Raw genomic sequence first — 24,617 nt, forward strand, 5'->3', positions numbered from 1 at the left:
CTTGGAAGCAGGAAGTATTGGAAGAGTGACAGGGGTTAGAAAAGATAAGAAAGAAGAAAAATGTTGAGATGAGGATAGACGAGAACCACAGGCAACAGAATTATCTGTGAGGTGGAAACTCATAGCAAAAATGTGGAGCACTGTTGGCCCACAACTTCAAAAGCTAACAGAACATTAGGAAATAAGAGGTGCCTGAGCAGCTGTATTAGATTTCATAATGTCTATATCCTAAAAATCATGCTGACCAAAATTTACCCCCATTAGTCTTAGATATTATTCTCATAAGCCTAATTACTTGATGTCCCAGCCTCTGGACTATCTGCTGAAGCTACAGATTTAGAGGAAATGCTAGTGGAGAAAGGGAGGGTGAGCATATATGTGGGTATTTGTGTGGGCGTATGTTTGTGTTCACCTTCTAGAATGAGGCATGAAGACAATAACAACAACAAATTGATACTCAAAAGGATTTTTGTGTGTATGAGGAAGAGACAGTAATCTTAGAAGTAGGCAAAAAATTAGAAACGGGAACAGTTTGAGCTGTATATAAGGGACAAATTATATACTTTTCCAAAGGCATCATGGTATTCTGATGTAAATTAAATCATGCTGATAAGAGTGAATCAAATTATTACAAAAAGCTTCAATTTTATTCAATCTTTTCTGAAAAAGGAGAAGATGAAAGCAATGAAGAAAATATTCCATCACTATATTTTTAAATTTAACATTTTACTACTTAAAGAGATACATTTTAACTATCTGCAGAATTATACATATGTTAGCCATATGTATAATTGTAGACGTATACATTTTTGGTAATATTGAAGTGTATGTATAAGGTGCATAAACAGTTAAATCTATATGGACCTGCAAACCACCCTATGCCATAGGTAGATTGCTAATTTTATGCTATTTTTTTTAGTGCAGGATAATGAAAAATCAAGTAATTCTACATAATTCTACTTTAGCTTGATTAGTGTATTCAAGTAAAATTTCCAGTGTTCCTCAAATGTGAAATGACTCATATATATAACTGAATATGTATTTAATGCATATTATACTTAAAGCAACATAGGACCAAAAAAGGATTTGAAAGTTGAAAAGAGATTTATACTCATTTGTTTAATAAAGTAATACTCATTTTTCACAAAATTTATTTCTGTGTTTTCCTTTTGGGCACCCTGATGGGTAGTTATGAGTGCTACATGACCTTTGCCATTTGTTCAGAAGGTCATTTAATTAACAAAAATATTTCAGGTGTTTCATGTGTGTTAATTTCCCACGTAATGTTTTTGGCCTGAGTGGAATATATCGATTTTGAACAAAAGATTTCCCACGCATGTGGGAAAGCATAAAGGGTATCTTTTGTGCTTTGCTATGAGTAGACAAATAATTTATTTCAGTAAAAGCCATTAAAAATGGAATGAAAGTCCTTGGGCAATGCTATAAATGGAAAGCAGTTGCCAGATGCTTTAGAAAACTGACAACAACAACAACAACAACAACAACCTCCTCTCCCAAGCCAAAACCAAAACCAAAATACTTCACTCTGAAGTTTTGAATAAATAAAGGCTGACTGCCACCATAGGTATAGCACTTCAAATCTTATTTTTGTGGTAAAATATACTTGAAGAATAATACTTGATTACCATGCTGAGGTTTATTCTGAACTTGAGACTTTTCCTAGTCATTAGAAGTGATAGAAAAAGAAGAGAAGAAATTGAATGATTAATGAGTCATAAAATATGTGGATTTGTCTAGGGCACCAGACAAACTCTAAGGTGTGTGGTACTTTTATGTTGAGCAATCTAGCAGCAGAACTGGGACTAGAGCTCAGATGCCCTGATTCCTGCTCCTGTTAGACCACCAAGTCTTGCCCTATAGATGGCATATGTCATAGCTGCTCCAAGACACTGGTTAGGTGACTTCAGTCGAAGTCCTAGCTCTAGGGAGATGAGCTGGAAGATTAATTATGGTTGAGATTCAGTTTATTTGTGCATATGTAAGTGTGTACATGAGGCTAAAACAACCAGCAAACCTTCCTTTAGAACCAAATCTCCACTTAAAATGAAACTCAAAGTTCAGATTCACTACTCTAAAGGAACTCATGCTAGCTATGAAACAGAAATGTTCACACCTAAAAATAATTGTGGGTATTTGCAAAGACACAATAGAATACACACTAAAACAGGTTTAGCTTAATTGGTATTTCATTTAATAATTTAACTTTATCATAAATTCATCAAAAAAGTAGATAATTCTTAATAGGTCACATATTAATGTGATTCCTTATTGGAGATGGTCCCATCCAGAATGTAAACATCCAAGCCAGCAGTAAGATGAGATACCAGTGCCCTTAGTTATGATGTGATATTCTTTAGTTGAAAAAAAAATGGTGAGCTCTAATAAGAAACTAAAAATGTGTTTTTACCAATAGTTTATAAAGGTTCTTTACAATCAACTTTTAGAAAAATGGTGAAAATTAGTATTATTTTGTTTCTATGTATTTAAGATTAACTGTATGGTTATAATATTTCTCAGGTTTTATTTCATTTTTTTCTCCCTTTTTAAAGCAGAAGACATTTCATAGGAGTTTCACTGTATGGTTGATGTGATGAATACATACTGGTTATTAAAATGTGTTTTTGTCTTTTTTTTTTTTTTAACTTTCTCTCCAAGTAATTAGAGGTGTCATTTGGACTCAGTGTAAAGTACTAGAGTTTATCTGTAAGTAACCACTGTTCCATTATGTCCCTGGACTTAGAAAATATCTATTCAGTTCAACTTGAGTGTGGATGAGTCCAGGAAATGACTTAGTTGAAATTCTATTAAAAATATTTTGTGCTTCTTTGCTTTAACCAACCAGACCATGAAAGAACAAAATTAGAAGAAATGGAGTTTGCTCATAGAAATGTTGGAACAAAAAAAAAAAAAAAAGAAAGAAATGTTGGAACATAAAAGCAACGCATGTGTATGTGTGGCCTTTCACCTTGGTAACTTTCAGGTCCAGCCAGAACCAGGAGATATCCCTTTTCAGATAGTTTGGTTTCTGAAATTGAAACTTTAATTCCAAAAGAGAATTAAACACAAGTTTCAAATCTCCCCCAAAAGATGTGGTTTAAAATAATTCATGGGAGAGGTCAAAGGCTGAACTATTTTTTATTTTGTTATCATTAGTTTGGCTATCTGCTATTCACGCAATTTTTGTTTTTACAGAAATTACAGCTTTTCAAAAGGCAGATAACATGCTCCATCAAAAAGAAGGAATATACCATTTCTAAAAATAAACAGTCACTTTCCCCTTAAAGCCACTGGGTTTTATGAAAGGAAGTGCTAGAAAGTGTGGTTGGTTTTAAGGAAATTGTAAATGTTTGACATATAATTTTCTGTCAAGATAAAGCATTTCCCTCATTAAATGGGAACAAGTGCTCACTGTAGCATGCAGCAGATGACTTCCTGTATTTTTCTTTCTCTTTCTACCTAATGTTAAATTGTGCATTACAAGTAGTCAACGAAAACCTAAATATTTTACTCAGTCAATGAAAATGATATATTCTATTTTTATCAATGTTTATATAAGTGACATTCAAAAAGTTTTAATTTCCTCCCATTGCTTGTGATGTTTTTAGAATCATTCTTAACTCAAGGGACTTGCAGGAGTTCAAACTATCTCATCCCTTGACTGAATGATTTACTTCACAAACTCAATAGACACTGCACGGGAGGTAAATTCCTTTCAGATGGTAGAATTATTCTGAGAACAGAACCAAATGTCTCCTCAGCACTGGGAAAGAAACAAATGCCTCATTTCCCCTTTACAGAAGGCCAGAGGACTGAAAATAATGATCAGAAGTTCCATACCACTGCAATCAGCCTCTGGGAAAGACATTTTAAACCAACTAATTCAGATCACTTAAAAATTTATAGTATCAGTCATTATGTCTTTCAGATGATGTGAAAAAAATTTTTTTAAATGAATTGCATGAGAAGCTCTTTATGGTTTGAAATTTGAAATTCATGTTAGGGACCTAAATATATAAACATGTTTGTGTCTCTCTGTATTTAAGTTTCTTTTACTTCTTTCTTCCTGTGTGCATCCTTACCCAAACTGTTATCTGTTCTTTCACATTTAGGTTTGCTAAATATGGGTAGACAGTATTTTGCTTTTACTTCCTCTTGCTCACTTTTGTCTTTGACCCATGTAATTGAGCCATACATGTCACCCAAACTCTCCCTGGGTATGGGGGGGGGGGGGCAGGGCTTTCTGCTTTTTTGCCACAAAGATGAGATGTTTTATAGCAGTTTTTTCTCTCTGCCGTAGCCCTCCTCACTACTGTTTTTTCTCCCTAATTCTGTTTTCTTTCCAGTCTCTTTTTAAAAAATTTTATTTATTTACTCATGAGAGACACACAGAGAGAGGCAGAAACATAGGCAAAGGGAGAAGCAGGCTCCCTGTGGGGAGCCCTATGAGGGTCTCAATCCCAGGACCCCAGGATCATCATGCCCTGAGCCAAAGGCAGCCGCTAAATCACTGAGCCACTCAGGCATCCCTCTTTCCGCTCTCCTTTTAACCATTCCTTAAAGAACTCTCAAATTTCTTTGATTTTGTATTTCTATTATTTTAAGAATCTTGGTATGTAAATTCTCTGAAAGCACACATAAACTTGTACCTGAGTGTTTGCACTATGTGAGAAGCAAACGTAGGATAGTTTTTATCAGATTCTCAAATGAATCGCTTACAGCCCCCCAAATAGTTGAGTCATTGCTTTTATACACACTTTCAGTGATTTTGTTTGCTGCATGGATTTACCACTTGTCTCCTCTGAGGACACAGCAATCTATGTGGTCATCCAGATTTCACTCCTGAATTCCAAATTCCTATTTCTCTGACTTCCAGAATTAAATCTCCCATAGTCATCTCAGTCAATGTATGCCCCAAACCCCAAACTAAACTTCTTATCTTTCCCCCTTAAACATGTTTCTCTTTACATGTTGATGATTTTAAGGTATGTCATCAACATCCCCTCAGTTACTGAATCCAGAAAATTGAGTTATATTTAACTAATAGGTCATTATTTCCTGTTGTTTCTAATTCTCTTTGTTCACCAATTTCCTCACCATCTGCCTTTCCATTTGTCCCTCTTTGATCCTGACCTCATTATTTTTCTCCTAGAAAATCCTTTGAGAATTAGATGAAAACCACTATCAACTCTATCTTCCCTCCCCATCATAGTACAGTGGATAATGTACAGGCTCTAGAATCAGACTCTGATTTCAAACCTCAGCTTACCCACTTGCTAGCAGTGTGATATTTGAAATGATTTACTTCCCTGTGCCTAGTTTCCTTATCTGTCATAGAAAGCTAATAAAAGCACCCAGCTTATAGAGTTGTTATTAGAACTGAATGAATTAATATATGCAAAGGGCTCAGAAGATTGACTTTTACTCTCCAAATATTTGCTAATATTTTAATAATAATGGCAAAATGGTCATCTGGTCCTTCTGCTCCCAAGCTTATCAACTTTCCAGTACATTCTCCTACGTGGTGACAGGGGTAATTTTTTTTTTCCTAAAATGCAATGCCAACGTTGTCCTCATATATTGACATGACTCCTTACTGTTTTCAGAGAAAAAAAATGCAGCTTCCTTGATCTCTCTCAATACCTCTCTAACTCCATCTTTACTGTTATCCTGGCTTTAACTCTGAGATTTAGGCTATGCATTTAGGTATATGCCACTCCCTGCCATGACTTCTGGCAAACATACATGTTCTTTGAGCTGTTTGAAATAGCCTCTGCAGAAAGATTCTCCAAGGTGATTTAGACAGTAAGAAAACCAGCCCATGGTGAAGAGGGAAGGCTAAATATTATTTTCTTTCTTCCTTTTTAAAAATGCTTTGTTACTAATTAAATTCTTGATCACATGATACAATGTTTGCTTCACGTGTACTCAATGTATGTGACAATAGCTTAAACACATCTGAACATAAAGATGACTGGTGAATGTTTGATGGCCACAGTACCTGATTATCCTTCCCAGAAGAATTCCAAGCCTTGTTTCCATGCCATTATCAATGTAAACTACTTAATTCCAGCAATAACTGTGAATTGCCAGAAATATGAAGCAATCAGCTAGGTTTTGACGTTATGATAACATTGAGGGCAATATTTTTTTAGTGGGTAATGTTTCTAAGAATAAATGTGGCCAAATGTTTGCAGACAAAAGTCAGACAAAAATAAATGTGTTACCAGAAGCAATACTAAATGAATGCAATTCAGTTTGAAATGATTATTTGCCTAAGACACCACAACTGCCTGTTTGGAACAAGAGGACAGGTTGGTGAATTATTTCAAAAAGTGTGTTTATTAAAAATTGTACTTAGCTTGAATTTATCTTCCGACATTAGCTATTTTAGTAGGAAAAGTTCTGTGAAGCTAAACAAAAATAATCCCTACATGCAAAGATGGATTTACAATTCCTGGACCAAACACATGTTAGGGAAAGTATAAATTGCCAGCCAACACTTCCTAAGAATGCTTTTATCATGTAACTTTAGTGAGTTATAAACACGTTAGAAGACTTAAAAATAAACTACATTTTTTCAGCATTTACTATTAACAGGCATCAATGCTGTATGTTCTATGAAAACTTCTTTTAATTTACTAAAAACTCATCAGGTATGCATTATGACCCCATTTTAGATAAGAAAACCAAGGCTAAAAGAAACTGCTTGAATGGCTGTCAACAGTTAAACTTGAGCACTAACTGTATATCAGACATTTCCCATGAGAGAAAGTTTGGTTATAGACAGCACTTAATAAATTTGTGTTTAATTGAACCTTGTCACTTGGAGGAGAAAGAAGGAACTAAAGTTTAGTGAGTCAACTATTTCATATGCTGTCTGCTATTATAGGCAGTACCTAATTTAACCCTTTCCCTGTCACTGAGAAGTAGACACAATTATCCTGACTTTATAAAACGATGAAACAGTTTCATAAAGGTTAAATTAGTAGCTGATGACAGAGAAAATTCACTAAAAATTTCTTCTCATACTTTGTAGTATTATATCCAGGCTGTCTCCGTAAGTGATTGGGTCAAGTTAGAAAGAGAGGACGCTGAAGTCAATTAAACATTTTTGGCTTTTATATTATAACACAGCTCATGAAGATTTTAGAAAATCTTCTAGAAGACTACTCTTTGAGTTCTTAAAATATACATTTTTAAAATTGATGCATTTATTGTGGTATATTGATTTAGGCGTATTTGCATATATTTAAATGTGAAAGTAGAATATTTACATAAAATCCCTTGATAAATAATAAATCCATTTAATAAACGAGTTGTTGGTCACAAAAGTAGGGAAAGGTTTTACTTATATGTTTTGGAATTAGGATGAAATAAAAGTTTATTTTAATCCAATATTTCAAATTCACCAAAACTAAAGACTATGGCACCAGTGAAAATGAAGATATGCAGAGAATTAAAATCTTGATGGAAACCTTAGTAAGAGGCATTTTCCATTTTTGTGTCTTTTGAGTCCTTAAATGATCAAATATTTGGTTAGGATATTAACTATAGAATTAAAGAAAACAAATATAACAAGGAGCAAATAAAATCTATGATTACTAGAGCACAGATCTCATTGGAAAATGGGGTAATAGACTTACATGATGATCACAAGTCCTGCAATTACATCAGAATTTATTTTAGAATTATATCACTAAAAAGAAAATAAATATTGAGAAGCCTGAAGTATTAGACAATTTATCTCTCTTATTTTTATTTGTTTTGGATATGCTATATCACAAAAGAGACACAGTTACTTTTCTCATACCCTGAGTGTATGTTATGGGTAGCATGTATCAGGATCATAATTTTTCTATATATGTTTCATGAACAGATGTTTGTTTGCCTGATGTTGCACCCAAACTCCAAACCTAGCCAGGAATTTCACTTTTGCAGTCACTTCCAGCTCTGCTTCTAAAATTTTAAAGACATATTTATTAGACAAATAATCAGAAAAGAAGTGAAATTATGATAAGTAGGCAGACATATGAGCTCTGTGAGAATCACCAGGGCTTGATATTTCTAACATCATGAAAAAAGAAAAAAAAAAAAGAAATACTCAACTCCATGTGCTTTAAGTCTCAGGATGATAAGAAAAATATGTTTTCAATGTTCCCTCTAATGTATTCAGTTCAATATGAGAATAGATATGTCTTATATTAATACTTAATTTCTAAATACTCATGAGTTCTATTAAAATTCCCTGGCAAAATCATACCAAGCTTTCCTTCCAGTGGACTCTAACTCAAGGTTTTGGCAGGCGCTGACTGATTAGCAGGTTTTTTCCTTCCCAATCACATTTCTGAGCACACCCAAATGGAGCTCTGGGAACTTACTGTTTAAAAAATACTCCTTACAAAGTATATTAAGGACTTGTTTAGACTATCTAAAGGAGATATAACTCAAGGTAATGGAGTGTAATAGAGAAATGTGAAATGTCTTTAAAACAAGATCACTTCATATGGAATTATCATCTATATTCATATCTATACATGAAAGGATAGAATTGAGCTAATTTTTCATATAGCTCAAGTCCACTATTAAATTAAAGGAGCCTCTGTAGTAGGTATATTACATATATGCACAAACTACCACATGAATGGTCATATAAGCCACAGCTTAGTGACAACCATAACTTTCAGATATAAGTGGTGTTCTCTTTCACTCATCACTATTTACGATTCATCGCATCTTCACTCAGAGAAAGGCTGATTAGCAAGCAGAACTACAGAAGATGACTTTAAGCTCCAAACTTTGAAGAGCTCTCCTGAAGCTAGGGAGAGGATTTTCTTGAAGTGGACAAGTGTACACAGAAGCACTCATTCAATAACTGTTGGGTGGGGATGGGCATATGGATAAATATCTTCTAAAGAGACACAGGACTACAATATTTTCAATAGTTAAGTGGCTCCAGATATTCTAGTCATATTAAAAATTTGTATTTCCAACACCTGAAACTAATATATATATAAATGTGTATTTATGTGTGTATATATATATACACACACACACCCTGGTTTGGTCTTCTCCACATAAGAGTTCTTTTTTTTTTTAAATTAATTAATTTATTTTATGATAGACATAGAGAGAGAGGCAGAGACACAGGAGGAGGGAGAAGCAGGCTCCATGCCAGGAGCCCAACACGGGACTAGATCCCGGATCTCCAGGATCACGCCCTGGGCCAAAGGCAGGCGCCAAACCGCTGAGCCACCCAGGGATCCCCATAAAGACTTTGAATAACCAAGATTCTTTCTCCTGCATAATAGTAATTGGGAACAGCTATATCTCCTTTTATTTGTAGGGAACTCTTCCTTCTCCTCCTCTACAAAAGAAACGATTAATATTAGTTTTAATATGGAAATCTTTCTGAAATGAAACTCTCCCCAAGACTCTGAATTAATCTTTAACACTGGCTAATTTCTGTCCTCTACATTTAAGTGTCTAACAGCATAACATCAAATAGAAGAAACTAGAAACTTCTTTTAGAAAGATACTGTGAATTCACAAATTCAAGCCTATGAATACATTCTCTGACCTTAAAAACATGAGAAAATTGTGAGTACAAACTTCATGCAATGCTTCTAAGAATAAAGTTATTTTGCTGTTTTTATACAGCAATCAATACAATACAGAAAGTTGTATTGAATATTTACTTGCTCCATGTTAAATAAAATAACTACTATGCCAAATTGAAGAAATTCTTACCACCTTCTTTAGTGCAAAGGTTGACGAGGTTATGCACTGTGTCCATCAGCTCCAGTTGCTGCTTCTGAAGGACACTATTGTTGTTGGTGGCTCTGTTCAATTGTTTCTCCAGTTCCTGGATTATGTATGTTTGGCGAGTAACCAAGACTTGAAGATTTTCTCTCTCTTCTTTTAAGGTGTCCAACTCTTCCTTGTGCTTTCCCTCCATTTCTAAGATTTTATGTTCTAATAAACTACAAGGAAATAAAGATGTGACTATTTTAAAAATGCTATACAAAAAATATGACTCAACTAGATCCTGAGTTTATTTAAAGTTAGAAATTTTAGTTAGGTATGTCACAATGGAAATATTTTATAAATGACAGTCTTGGAATATATACATATGATATATTCTAACATATATAATGTGTTATTTATATATAAATATTTAATACATATATTAAAATAGGAATTACATATATAACATATCAAATGACAAATTATTAGACCAGCTGTTGTCAGAGTAATATTTACTTCCTAAATATAATTATTTCCTGGGGTACATCTCATATACAAGATAGTTGACTTGGACCCAAATAATCATATTTTGTAAAAGTTACAGTATAACAACTTTCATTAAGGAAATAGTCCAATAAGAAACTGATAGAATAGTCCAAGAAAATACAACAAAATACAGAAACTATTTTTTTATTTACATTGCACCCATTTGGGATTCTTAAAACATTAACAGTGATTAAATTTCACAATAATTCTGTAGGGTCAGGTAATAGCATATGGATGCAGAAATTACAGGACCAGAAAGCAGGCTATGCAAAATCACAGTGAATTAGATGTCTCAGGATTTTTGATGTCTGGTCCTGTATCATAACCACAGCTTATTTCGTCTCTCAACCTAAGTTTCAGAATGAGGCCTGAAAGCATCACAAGTTCCCAAATCTCTGCACAGAGGGTTCTGAACAGGAAGACCACAGGCTGGTGGCTTGGTCTTACAAAAAGATGGGACTTTGCTCAGGGTGATGTAATCTTCAGCTGAGAACCTTCCTTCTCTCAGAACTCTGCCAAAGATACTCCCGTTGCATATTGCACATTAAAAATGATAGGGAATGCAGAAGCACTCTTGGATCCTAGCAACTGACTGTAAATAAAAAGTATTTACATTTTATAGAGTGTATAATATACTAAGATTCCTCAGAGGAAAGCCTGATTCAGTTGCCTCAGGTCCATTTTCAGGAGGTTGAACCAGTCTTTAGTTTACAAGGTGTTATTCAAATGTAACATACCAGACTGGGCACTTAATTTACGTTGGAGAAATATAGCACTGAATCATTCCTATAAGTTTGCAAAAAGGGGACTCCAGGGAATGTTTTAAATTTAATACTTAAATCATAAAATAGGCCATGTTAAAAGAGCCAAACTTTCCTACTTGACATACTGGGGGACGAGCTGGAATATCTGATTGTCCTTTATACAGATTAAGAAGTATAGGGAGAACCATTCGTGAGCGTTCCAGGTCTTTGCCAGCAAACCCATCCTCAAGAAAATGTAGCTCAGTGCTCGCTTCGGCAGCACATATACTAAAATTGGAATGATACAGAGAAGATTAGCATGGCCCCTGCGCAAGGATGACACACAAATTCGTGAAGCATTCCATATTAAAAAAAAAAGAAAAAAAAAAAGAAAATGTAGCTCAGAATATGGCAGGAAAGTTGCCTGTTGAACCAAGCCTGAAAAATGTTGGGTTGCTTCTATTCATGTTAATCTACTAATTTACAACACCTTGAAGCAGCATGTTCAGATTCGCATATGAAAATTTCCATAGAGACCTGTCAGGGGCAGCTTTATGACCTGTGCAAGATGAGAGAAGCCACACCACTATTTTGGGATGCTCTCATTCTATGGGACACCAGTAATGAAAGAAGCCCTGCCCTGATTGTTAAATAAACTCCATTTGGATAGAACCTGGGTATAGAGATTGGGGGAAAATGATATCGGTATCATTTGATGAAAAGGTATATTTTTGAAGACGTCTTTTGGAAATGAAAAACTTAGGTAAGGAAGTCAGGGTAAAATAAAAGACATTATCCATAAAGAGTAGGTATGATTCACTGTCTTTCAGTATTTTCTTCTGTGTCAATAATTTGCTGCTGAAATTAAAGGTTAAAAAATATACAAAAGAAGACAAACAAATGAAAAACCCTTCTCTGTTGGTTAAAAAGTTTATCCAACCATTGGGTAAGTGATTAGTACACTTGCTATGGAGTCAAAGGAGGTTTTCTCTGTATATCGTAATCTTTGGCCTTCATATTTGAGAATTAACCAAAACTGATGCCTTAGCTCATTCTCAATTCACTTTTTAAGTTTTTGTTTTCCCTCCTAATGATCAGATGTAAGGTGCCCATAATACAAAGTCAGTTAACTTACCAAAAAATTGTCTTTTAAATTTGGAAGGGTTATAGTATACTACCAAGAAGACTTAGAATTAGCCATTAAAATGATACGAATGTAAAGATCAAAATTTGGATGATATAGTCATATAATACTAGATAAAATCTGAATTATCATTTTGTTCCTACAAAAAGGTGAGCATTGGCCTTTTAGTTTTATTAATCAGCAGGTAATATTATTAGATATTAGAAAATATCATGTTATAGTTTTAACCTGTATTTATCACTTGCAAAGTGCTATTACTCAGCTCTATGCAAAATATAAAATGATACCGTTCCTACCCTAACAATTTATTTTTTAGAGAGAATACCTCAAATAAAACATCAGTAGCTATAAGAAACTTGTTTCAGAAATAATTCTATTTTTAAAAAATTTTTACACCAATGTTTTTCCACTTCGTCTTTTGATGTACTCTCCATGCAAGAGAGTATATACTTAAAGATGGCTACTATCTGAGATGTTCATAAGGAAATTTTGTTTGTTTTGTTTTTCAGGATACTTTGGAAAGTCGATCAAATAATTTAAAGTTGATCAGAGAATTCCCTGGTGCCAAATGAAACCACTCCACACTGGCTTATGGAAGAAAAGGCCATCATTTCCTGAGTAAAAGGAATATTCACTTAACATGATGAAAAGAACATTAATTTTAATAATTCGCTGAACAACCTTTAATGCACTGTGACTACCAGGTATCAAAAGAAATCCAAATAGCCTGTCATCTCAAAATAGATATTTATGCAAAGTAAAGAAGGGACTTCTCACAGAAGTAAGAACCCTGCTCTGCATCACAGACATCTCACAGTGTTTAATGAAATATATGCATGACAACTATTGGCCAAATGGAAATATGTCACATTGTTTCCCAAATCGCAGGTCTTACCAGTTAATTATTTCTTCCAATCATTTTCTCAACTCATTTCTTCATTTGGAGTTTCTTTAACAACTTTTATACTATAGTAATTATCTATTGAATTTATTTACTTATTTATTTATTAGGTAATACCTTTATATTAATAACTCTTTAGACTTCTTCAGGCAAGACTGATTTCTTCTTGGCCCTTCCATTTTCTTCAACACTGCTCATCCCTTTCTTCCATCTTCTCTTCCTATTTGGCTTCAAAGAAACTATTCCCTTTCCTTAGATACTTCTCCATTGGTTATTATCTACTTGGGAAGTCAGCCCTTTCTTCTCATTTCTCCAAACTGATTTGAATCCAAAGCTTTCTTTCCCGAAAAAAATCACATTCTATCTCTATTAATCACATTGTTGTGATATACCATTATAATTGTGTAGTCCTTTAAAGCCCTTATCTCCTTTGATTCTTAAAGCAATATAGAGATACAGACTGAGTAGATATTACAAGCCCCAGTTAATAAGAATATAAATATCTTGTCCAAAAATCATGCACTTATTGTGTCAGAACCAAGATAAAAAGCCATGTCTTCTAACTTGTCAGACTAGAAATGTGCTCATGATGTCTCAGTGCTATGAACACTAGCATGAAAGTCTCTCCTCTTTGATTTAATATATCTTCTTATTTCTTTTACCCATTGATATATTGTCAGGAAGCAAGGAATCACTATAACATCTCCTTAGTAACTGTCACTCTCCATCTGGTTATTCTGGAAGTTTCTCTTTCAAAATATTTTAGCCTATTAATCTTTTACATGTATAAAAACTGTTTCTTTGTCCGTTTTATTTTTTATCTGAACTAGATTTTCTTAAGCACCATTCTGCCTTAACCCCTCTGTCATCAAATTTAATTTTATCCCATTTTGTCCTGAAGTCTTTTATTGATTCTCTTACATTTTCCCTACCCAGATCAGTTGGGAGAAGCCACTTCAGCTAGATACATAGACTTCTACAAATAAAAGTCGATCGGAAGGACAACATTACAGCTTCAGCATCCTAAAACTAGATAGGCAAAGTAGTTATATTTTTCCTGATGATGTCCTGCAGCAGTAAGTTTAGTTTAGATTTAAATGCATAATCCAAAACATGGATGTTGATTCCAAACTCCAGTACACTATTTTCTTGAGTACATTCAGTATATTTTTATCAGGTGTTCACTTATTAAGAGTCTCACTCTCGAGTTTTTGGGAAGCTCAGATTAACTAAACAGTTTTTATCAAGATGCATCTTTTGGGATTAGTGTTCCATAGGACAACAATTTGTGAAACTGTGCACCAAAATCTATACAAATGGAGCTAGAAATCTGAAGACAGAGTTTCTCACAGGATTGTGAGTACTTCTGTTTCTCATCTTTCTGGAAACACTTTGAGAAGAGACATGCATAAAATTTTGGCACTTAACTTCTAGTTTGAGGGAGAGGTGCACTTTAATGAAGAATAAAATAAACAAAATAATCTAGGCCTTGAACTTCAGTAAAAGGTTCTAATTGAGTATATACAAAACCTTATTTGAAGTTTTTGGTTGACTTCTTTCCATTTCCACAGTCTGCCTCCTCAAATATATCTTATTGGAAATATTTCAGATCATTGAACACATCTTGAAACTTTCACAGAAAAAGCTCTCCTTTTCAAATCGTTTCCCACAACAGAGTTCTTAACGTAGCAGTCAATGAATTCACAGCGGTGACAGTTTCCTAAGCAATGTGTGTGTAAAGATAGCCCTTAAACAAGGAGGAAGATGTTGAAAATATAGAAACCTTCTCATTTTTATCTGTCTGAAACTGCTTACAGATGTTTCCATTTTTAAATTATTTTTAATATGTAAGGTGTCAACATGTGTTGCAAATACGGGTTTTAAAAGATTGATTTTTTTTTCCCTTCAAACAAGGGTAGAGTAACTTCAGGTTAAATTTATAATTTAAATTTATAACTTGAACACAGCATATTTAAAATTTATAGCTGGGAAGCCCAGGTGGCTCAGCGGTTTAGCACTGCCTTCGGCCCAGGGCATGATCCTGGAGTCCCGGGATGGAGTCTCATGTCAGGCTCCCCTGCATGGAGCCTGCTTCTCCCTCTGCCTATGTCTCTGCCTCTCTCTCTCTCTCTCTCTCTACATCTCTCACGAATAAATACATAAAAATCTTTTAAAAAATAAAATTTATAGCTAAATACTTTTGTAATTCAAATTTGGAGCAGAAGCATAGATTACGACAAGTAAACATTGGCAAGTACCTTTTTAAAAAAAAGTTTGGGGTAAATAAGAATAAATGGAATATGTTGTGGAAGCCAAAAACAAGAAAAAACAGATACACTTCAAACCATAAAAATGTAATACTTCTATAAAAAAGATTGCACAATAAATGATAAGCTACAGAAACTCATAGCTGCAACATATATGTCAAAGTTTTCAGGTCCATTGAAGAGCATATATGAGTTAATAAAAGAAAGATAAACAATGTAATAGAAAGATGAGAAACACACATGAATAGGCTAGTCACAGAAGAAATACAAATGGTCAATAAACATGAAAAGATGTACAACCTAACTTCAAGTAGACAAGATTAATAAAATGGTTAGTAAGGTTTGGGGAAATCAGAAAGCCCATGTACACTTGGGGAGAATATAAAATTTGGAAATAATTTGTCAATATGTATGAAAACTTGAAAAAAATCACATGAAAATTCTAATAAATTATAAATTGTAGTCTATACCTAGGAACGAGAGATATGTGTATATAGTTACATGTTAAAATATCCATGAGAATTTTTTATGAATTAGAAATAAATCCAACATATAAAGAATAATTATAATCTATACACACATGCATCCATTATATAAATATGTATTTATACATGTATGTGATTGGATATAAGTTTGTGTAAATGCACAACAGGTATTCACACTCTACACAGATGTATGTCTTAGTATATTCATAGGAAAAGTCTGGAAGAAAAAACACCAAACTTAATCTGTTAATGATGATTCTCTGCCAGGGGTGGTGATGGTGGAAGAGTATGGAATTAGAAAACTTTGTCGTTCAATTGTGTACAATTGAAGGACATCTATGTATTTTAATGTTTAGATCAAGTCTGTGTTACTTTTTTACTAATCAGAGATGTGTTCGAAGTCATGAGTCTAGAATGGTCCAGGAAGATGCTATCTAGAAATCTAAAAACTGGGCTGAATTAGTGAAACTCAAAATGTGAACTGATAACCTTGGGAGCCATGCAGTGGGCTTTTGGGGATGCAGAAGAGCAGTGTAAATACCATCTCCATTTTATTTATTTTAAGAACAATTAATATACTTACAATATTTAACATAAACTATGTGGTTTGTGTTTTCCATAAAAAAATATTTTTTAGGTGTGTGTGTGTGTATACAGAGAAAAATGACATTTGTTGGGATAGAGCTACTGGGACATTTGCCAGTTCACCATTCATTCAATGTTCAAAAAGGACTTAATACTATATATACAATGTGTAGAGAACTGTGCCTGGGAGCATGAAGATAAAGATAAATAAAACACAGTCTCTATATTCTAGAAGGTCACAGCCAATAATAGAGAAACAGATAAACACATAGATGTACACACGCACAAGCGTGCGCGCGCACACACACACACACACACACACTGCAATGTGATGGGGTAAGTAAAATAATGGGGGGGGATAATGTACAGTGTTATCATACAAGTTGTAATGACCAAATCTATTGGGCAGAGTCAGAGAAGGGTTCTTACAGAGGTTAACATCTGCACTGAGTTTTGAAGGGTCAACAGGAGTTTGCCAGTTGAATAAAGAACTACAGGGAATTTCAAAGAAGTCAAACATCAAATATCTCTGAAATAACATCAAGTCTTCAGTGTAGTACTAACAGCTAGTATGATTAAATACTTGTTATGTATGTTGGGCACTGCTCTCAGTGCTTTATATTCATTAACTTAACTAATCCTCACATAAACTACTATTATCATCACTACTATTATCATCATCCCAGTGTTAGAAATTAGGAAACCAAAGCACAATGTGTTTAAGTAACTTGTCCTAAGCCACACAAATAATATGTGTCAGAGGTGGTTATAGCAGGATAAAAAGAAGAGTAAACCCTAGGCAGTCTGGCTTCAGAGCTCATGTTCTTAGCTATCAGACCATATTTTCTAAAATATAAGAATACTTGTATAAATAGGGCTACAAAATTAGGATTATAACAATCACTGCCTATATTCAATGCTAAAAAACTTGAACTTTCTTCAGTTAGTTACAGAGAAACAATACAGGATTAGGCAGATGCTGTCTAGAGATTGAAAAATTGGGCTGAATTAGTGTTGGGGACCTAAACAAAAGTGAAAAATAATCCGACATGCATTTTAGAAAGAAGACTTTGGCAGAGCTCTGGATGATCAGTTTGGAGACATGGGGCTTAAAGTGCTGAGGTCACTGCAGTGGCTGAGACAAGAATTGGTGGGTGTTTAACCTAAGATATGGTCAGTGGAAAGAAAATGAATAGGATAGATTGAGAAAATTATTTAAGAGATGAATTCAGATCATCAAGTCACTGAGTTGGGAGGAATCAGAGAAAGGAAAAAAATTAAGACTTTTTTCCTTTGGGAATAGATTGGAATACAATTCTAAATCAAATTAAATCTAAATGTAAATCAAACCAATCTAAAATTGTAAGATTAATGAAATTGAAATTTAAAAATGCTATATGCCATTAAATTCATTTAAAAAAATGTTCTATTCAATCAGTCTGTAGGTATTCCATTTACCAGATGTAGAATGGACTAATATAAATTTAAATACTTTTTATTGATTCCACCATACATAACTAACATAATTCAGCCTGATCTAATGCTAGCAGTTAGCAGGATTTCCCCTTAGTATTTTGTAAAGAACTTATCAAGTGGAAACAAGCTTTAATTTAAAGACTGTGACTTAACTTTTCAATTTTTAGGCATCATAAGTATTAAAAATCAATATTTTATAATGCCATTACAGTAATTTGTTTGTAAGGTATAATTTTGTATCTCGAAATCACATACATTTCAATAAGTTAAAATTAATTAACTTAATAACTTCCCATAAACTCCAGCTAGAAGATAGATGAGCCTTGTCAAATAAGTCCAGTGAATTCCCAAGGTAAAATAAATAGTTTATATTTCCTACTCCAGTATTAGCAGGAATAAATAATGATCTATATAGGAATAGGCCAAAAACAACTGGCCTACCCCTTTCTTCAAACTTTTATTTGTTTGTGTTAAGAGGATAACTTGACAGCCACATCAATTAATCTTGAGGCTACATCATTCTGGAAAAATATTTTTATAATAATTAAGACAGAGAATCATTATGGACTTGAACCCTAATTTTGCCATAAACTAGCTGTTTGGTCATGGAGAAGTAAACTTGACCTTTGTGAACTCCATTTTCTTTATACATAAAATAGAAATAATAATAGATACTTTGCAGAATCAGTTGGAGGATTAGCAGTAATGTACACAAAGCATCTGGCATAGATGTTCACCTGATATTAGATAGGCAAGTGGCAGATAGTTTTTAGGAAACTATGTCAAAGTGGCCAGCATATATGTAGTTTCACTTCACTCTGAATGATCTTACCAAAAATTTTCCTAATCTTCATTCTACATATTCAACACAAGTATCAGGAAAGCCCAAGTGCTCTATCTTTGTATATGTAAGATGCCCATTTCCTTCCTGTATACCCTAGTGAGGCAGAAATTTTTTTCTGGAATATTTTTTCACCTGGCTGTGCTGCCATCTTGGAGAAAGTTGAGGTTAAGTCAGAGATGGGCAGGTGTCTTGATCAGTTCACCAAACTTAGATGAAAAGATTCAGCTCAAGGGATTTGCATTATATCTTTCCCTATTCCTCTCCCTTTTCTATTGTCTTGAGCTAACCTGGCAGGAAACATACTTGAAGAATCTAATAAAAGTTGACAATTATATGTTCCACTTTGTGATCCAACCCCCTATGTGCAAGGTAAATATTAATCCTTCCCATTTTTTGGGTTCCTGGTTGATAATTTCAATTACATGGGCCAATTATTGATCTTGTGCTTCCAAATATTGTTTCCTTGAGGTAAGAAACAAAACCATTTTGAGATTAGGATAGCATCCAACAAAAGAAAAAAAAAAAAAAAGCATTTCCTAAAGAAAGCAAACTGGAAGCTTCTTGGAGTCACCCCCCACTAGATTGTTAGGAAAACAAACAGTAGAGCAAATGTTGCTAATCCTATTCTTGCTTTGTGCCTTTGGCCATTTAGGGGATAAAGAAGTGAATCTAATGAGGCCAAAAATCCTTTTTCAACCCTACAAGTGATGCATTTAATTTGTCAGGATGTAAATCAGCAGGACCTCTCAGCATGATTGTGTAGTATAATCCTGTCCATAAAATATTCCTCCTTGTTCTGCCAAAGAAGTGGTGGACCCTCCTAAGGGCCAGCTCACCGACTTGGCAGCTGAGGCCCCATCATACTCAAAGCTGGTAAGTCACACATCCAGACACAACTCCTGACATTCCGTGGGGAGGAAGCAAAGCTTAATTTAGATAATCCCCTTTGCAAAGTGTATTAGCTGATCCAAACCAGACCTGGCCAACTAAAGGCATGTTGTTCCTACATTTCAGAGATGCCTAAATGTAGAAAGAGCTCCTTGCTACATTTGGAAAATTAAGACTCATTTAAGGAATAGGTAGGGATAATCAATAAACTTCTTTAAAAATATATAAATATATATATATAAGTCATGTTTGACTTTGACCTTCTATCCACTTGAATGGTATGGGGAGGTATTTCTTTGTGGCTCTAGAAAATGCTTGGCAGAGTTCCTGAATTCCATTTCATATATGGAAATAAACAATAATAATAAACAGAATAGGGAAAGTATGCTATATATCACAAAAGTATATTTTTGGTTTTTTATAAAATAAAACACTTTAAGTGCTTCATAGAATTTACCTGGTTTAAAAATAAATGTTCCACCAACAGTCCATTAAATACATTTGACCCTTTAACAGGAAGGCACAGGTAACTACAGAGATACAGCAATGTCAGGAGATACAGCACATTGATAGAAAAATACCCCCAGCAACCCCAGGTAAAGTACTGCTACACTTGAGCATCAAAAAAGAAAGGAGTGCAAAGTAGGAGTAAAAGATGCATGTAAGTTCTTGTCAGCGTGAGCACAGAGATAAATTTCAAGTTAAATCCTAAATCTCTGAATTCCTTGTGAAATACCCTATATTTCTGGCAAAGGGAATTGTTAGAACTCTGAAAAAATTATCACTAGCAATAAGTGTTGTGATTTGTATATACAAGACCTGAATTTTTCCTTAGAAATTAGAATTTAATAAAGGAAAAAATTCATCAGCAGAAGGCATGTATGTGCTAGGATTAGGAATGAGATTCCTCTGAGTACTCATGGCACATGGAGAAGCCGCCTTTTCTTGACCTGCAGCAGAGAGAGCTCTTTTGAGGGCTTGAACCTTGACTCAGCTTTACAGATGGAACAGAGAGAGCAACTTTGAAGCAGTTTCCCTTAAACAAACAATTAAACAATTTCATGGTGAAAATTCCATAGTAGGAAATGATACTAGGTGTCATATCAAGAATTATGATGGAAAAACAAAATACCCATTTCCATGATCTGGAAATAAGGCAGAGGGGATATATTTAAAAAAAATACAGAGAGGAAAGAAAGAAGAAAGAAAGAAAGAGAAAGAAAGAAAGAAAGAAAGAAAGAAAGAAAGAAAGAGAGGAAGGAAGGAAGGAAGGAAGGAAGGAAGGAAGGAAGGAAGGAAGGAAGAAAGAAAGAAAGAAAGAAAGAAAGAAAGAAAGAAAGAAAGAAAGAAAGAAACAAGAAAGAAAGAAAAGAAGAAAGAAGAAAAAGAAGAAAGAAAGAAAGAAAAAGAAAGAAGAAAGAAAGAAAGAAAGAAAGAAAGAAAGAAAGAAAGAAAGAAAAAGAAAGAAAACAAAATAAAGAATGAATATGAGAAGGAAGGTGGGAAAGAGAAAGAGAGACACACTGTACCGGGGTGGAGTTGGGGGCGAGAGTGTGAGCAAGCTTGAGTACAAGTGACACTTAAGGGCAGCATTTGTTTTTGTAGTTAAGAGTGAGACCTTTCAGTTCTCCCAGTTTTTTTTTTTAATGGTATCCTGACAGCTCAAGTGTCAGATGCAGACCAAGAGATAATACACATATCAGCAGGGGAAGAATTGAAGAATGTAGATTCATGCTGACAACTTTTTAAGAGATAAATCATCTGTGGTAACATACTTGGTGAGAGACTGAAACCACCCTAAGTTACACCTTAAAATGAAATACCATGCAGTTATTAAAAATGATATTAAAAAAAATGATATTAGAGGGATATTTATTCATGAGAATTGATATTTCCAAAGAAGGCAGGCTAAAGAGTATGTACAGCATGACACAGCTTTCTATAAAAAATATATTTATATATAATATACGGCAACACATGCAGCTTTCTCAATGTGACAGGATTATGATTTTTAATTTTATTTTGTGTACGCTCTCTCTTTTCTCCAATAAGTGTGTTATTTTATGTAATTATAGAAACAACCTAAAGATAAGGTAAAGTTGACAATGTTTTACGGTTCATTCCCAGACAAAGCTTTTACAATAGCATCTTGAAATATATGACTATAAAGGGGTTGACTTTTCGCAACAATGTTAAAGTTTGGTGGGATGGTTGGTGTAAAATATACCTGCTCCATGTATATGTCTGGTTACTGTGAAACAGCAGTAGGATAAATGGTACTTTTCAGCAGGATTTTCAATTCCAAAACATTTCATTATGCAACCAGTTCAGGGTCAAGTCCTGTCAAGTTTATTTATAGTTATACAGTTTACCCCACGACACGGTACAAAGATAAATAAATGTAAAATTTAGAAATACAAGTCATAGAGCATACGTGACCCCTTTCAGACTCTAAATCAACAGCCAGGGTTATCTTCTTCATGTAAAAGCTTCATTATAATTGTTGTCATTAAGGGCCACTTTTAGTGTAAAGTTGGGGAATCCTTTTAGGTTGTAGATAGTAGTATTGAGAGAACATGTGCTACAGTGCAAAGAGCAGGACTAGGGAGAAAGAAGCCTGGATTACATTCCCAGTTTACCATTAGCAAGCTGTTATAACCTTGGACAAATTACTCACTTCTACTGACTCTGCCCCTCATCTATAAAATAAGAGAACTAGCAGTCCTCTTAGGGACCTTCCTAGTTTGGAACATGGTGGAAACTAGTTCCAATGACATAAGGTATTTAACTCCTTTATAGCAACACAATGGTCTTTAAATCAATATGTACATAAGAACTGGGACTTCTTCAAGTCATCCAAATGGCCAGGAGGCAGTTAATAAGCAATACATTTGTCCTACAGAGGTCAGTGCTTTGACTGAATTGTCCATCATGAATGGCAATGACTTCGAAATGATATAGACTATATGTCATCTCAAGATCTCTAAGTCTCATTTCACTACTTGTGATGTATACAAAACACATCTATAAAACTAAACAAAGAAATGTCTTATATCCAGAGTAAGTGGCTTTAAATGTGGGAAAAAGGATGGTGAGCAACTCCTGAATCATCCATATAGGTAAATAATTTTCTGAGAAAAATAATATTTGCTTCTCTCTAGTGAAATATCTCTGAATTTAACAATCTTGTAGCTCTATATAAGCCTAAGGATAGGTAGATTGACAATTCATGTTATAGAGGCTCAGAGACTGTTTTCTTCTCTATTGCTATAGATTTCATTCTGCTGAAAATTGTCAATATTTTGTGTCACTGAACTTAGTCACAGAATCCATTTTTGTGGCTATGATGGGATTTGTACAACTAAACATTAGATAAATTATGTCTAAAAGCTATAAAAAGCAAATATTCCAAGAGTATAAGCAATAGTATTATTTGTGTTCCATTAAATTGTCTTTATATTTCCTTTTTTGCAAACCACCTCAATCTTTTAAGTTGACAGAGGTGAAGGATAAAAATAAGTACATATGTAAATATTTGGAATACGACAATCCTCACCTGTTTTTCTCATGAATCTTTAGGATTTCATTTGTCTGTTGAAGAAGCTGCTTCTCTAGCTTGTATGTTGATAATGAATTCTCTAGCAGTTGTATTTCAAGTCGAGAAGTTTGATTTAGTACCTCAAGATAAAAGATAAAAGATAAAAACATTTCAAACTTCAATCACAAAGAGTGAAAATAATTTTTGTTTTTTTTATTTAGTAGTGTTTTCTTTTAAAATAGTATTTCTTCCAGAATAATTAATTAAATGGTCTACAGTCTACTAATTAATTCTTTACAATGTGTCTTAAACATGACATTCAAGATTGAGGTTGCAAGTGAATGAGAAAATTGAGTTGTTAAATCCATTTTTATATTTAAATTTTCATGTCCTAAATCCCTAAGATATTCTACTTTGCTGGTTGCTTTATATGCCTATTATCCCCAATATTGATATAATATACATACTATATCTGAGATAATATGAGACAGTGCAAGATCTTAGATATTGTGTATAATTAATAACTAATAGGAAAGTAAAATCTTCCCACTTCGATTTCTCACCCTAGAAAAACCAATTACAAATGTGCAACAACTCTTGACATAGTTTATACAAATTCATGACCACAGAGTTACTGAATATCTGTTAGGTCAGGCCACTCTTCCAAATATCATATCATTTCACAGACATGGGCACATGCTAACAGAAGACTTGTTACCATAACTTTATAAATGAAGAAATGGAGGTTCAGACAGATGCCAAAATCCACACAGGAACCAAAGGAAGAACTGAGTTTCAAATCCAGACCATGTGACTCTAATTTTAATGCTCTATACAGAAAACTAAAATGGTTAGTTAAACCATCCTGGGTCTTAATCTAAAGAAATGAAGTAACCAGGAATCCAGATAGCACTGAAGACAAATTGTACTTATCCTTTCAACCACAGTATACTGGGTGCTCTAGAATGTTCAACTAATCTTGAATCACGAAGACTCATGTTGCTAGTCAGGTTTTAATATAACGTGAGTCTGTGAGCCACAAATGCAAACCTACCCATCCTCCAAGCAAACACTGCACACTGCAATCCTGTAAGATGCCTTCAAACTGTGCCAATGTTTTTGTGCCTCCCTGTCTCTGTTTTGTCCACTTCCCACCCCACTTTCTTTAAGGAAGATAAAAAGGGAAGGACAAAAGTATAATTAGCTTTAAAAGCTTCCTATGTCATTTGAAAACTTTTACCACTTTTCTTAGAACTTCTTTTTGAAAGGGAGCTGGAAAACCTTCTGGAGACTCAATATCGATCTAAAGGTCCACCCCTAAAAATGACATCATTAGAGTTTTCCTCCTTCTTGCAGTAGGTCTAAACCTAGGATTATATCAGATGCACATAACCTTTTCAAAACATACCGATATGACTAGGGCTTGACTTGGATT

The 24,617-nt window shown here is 34.1% G+C and overlaps 1 protein-coding gene and 1 non-coding gene across 12 annotated transcripts in view; one reads left to right on the forward strand and one right to left on the reverse strand.

Moving 5' to 3' along the window:
• The window catches only part of ANGPT1 (angiopoietin 1), a 356,306-nt gene that overhangs the window by 62,565 nt on the left and 269,124 nt on the right, over nt 1-24,617 (reverse strand). For 8 of the 11 annotated variants that reach the window (XM_072774221.1, XM_072774223.1, XM_072774229.1 and 5 more), the window contains 2 exons: nt 23,201-23,322; nt 9,769-10,001 (listed from right to left, as the gene is read on the reverse strand). In XM_072774221.1, coding sequence (XP_072630322.1) covers nt 9,769-10,001; nt 23,201-23,322 — 355 coding nt within the window. The remainder of the gene's footprint in view (nt 1-9,768; nt 10,002-23,200; nt 23,323-24,617) is intronic. The other 3 variants (XM_072774222.1, XM_072774225.1, XM_072774219.1) reach the window with 1 other exon arrangement.
• On the forward strand, nt 11,319-11,425 carry LOC140604387 (U6 spliceosomal RNA). The gene has a single exon (XR_012007292.1). It is a non-coding gene; the product is annotated as a U6 spliceosomal RNA (small nuclear RNA).

This window comes from Canis lupus, chromosome 14, assembly GCF_048164855.1.
Source record: "Canis lupus baileyi chromosome 14, mCanLup2.hap1, whole genome shotgun sequence".
Classification (NCBI taxonomy): Eukaryota; Metazoa; Chordata; class Mammalia; order Carnivora; family Canidae; genus Canis; species Canis lupus.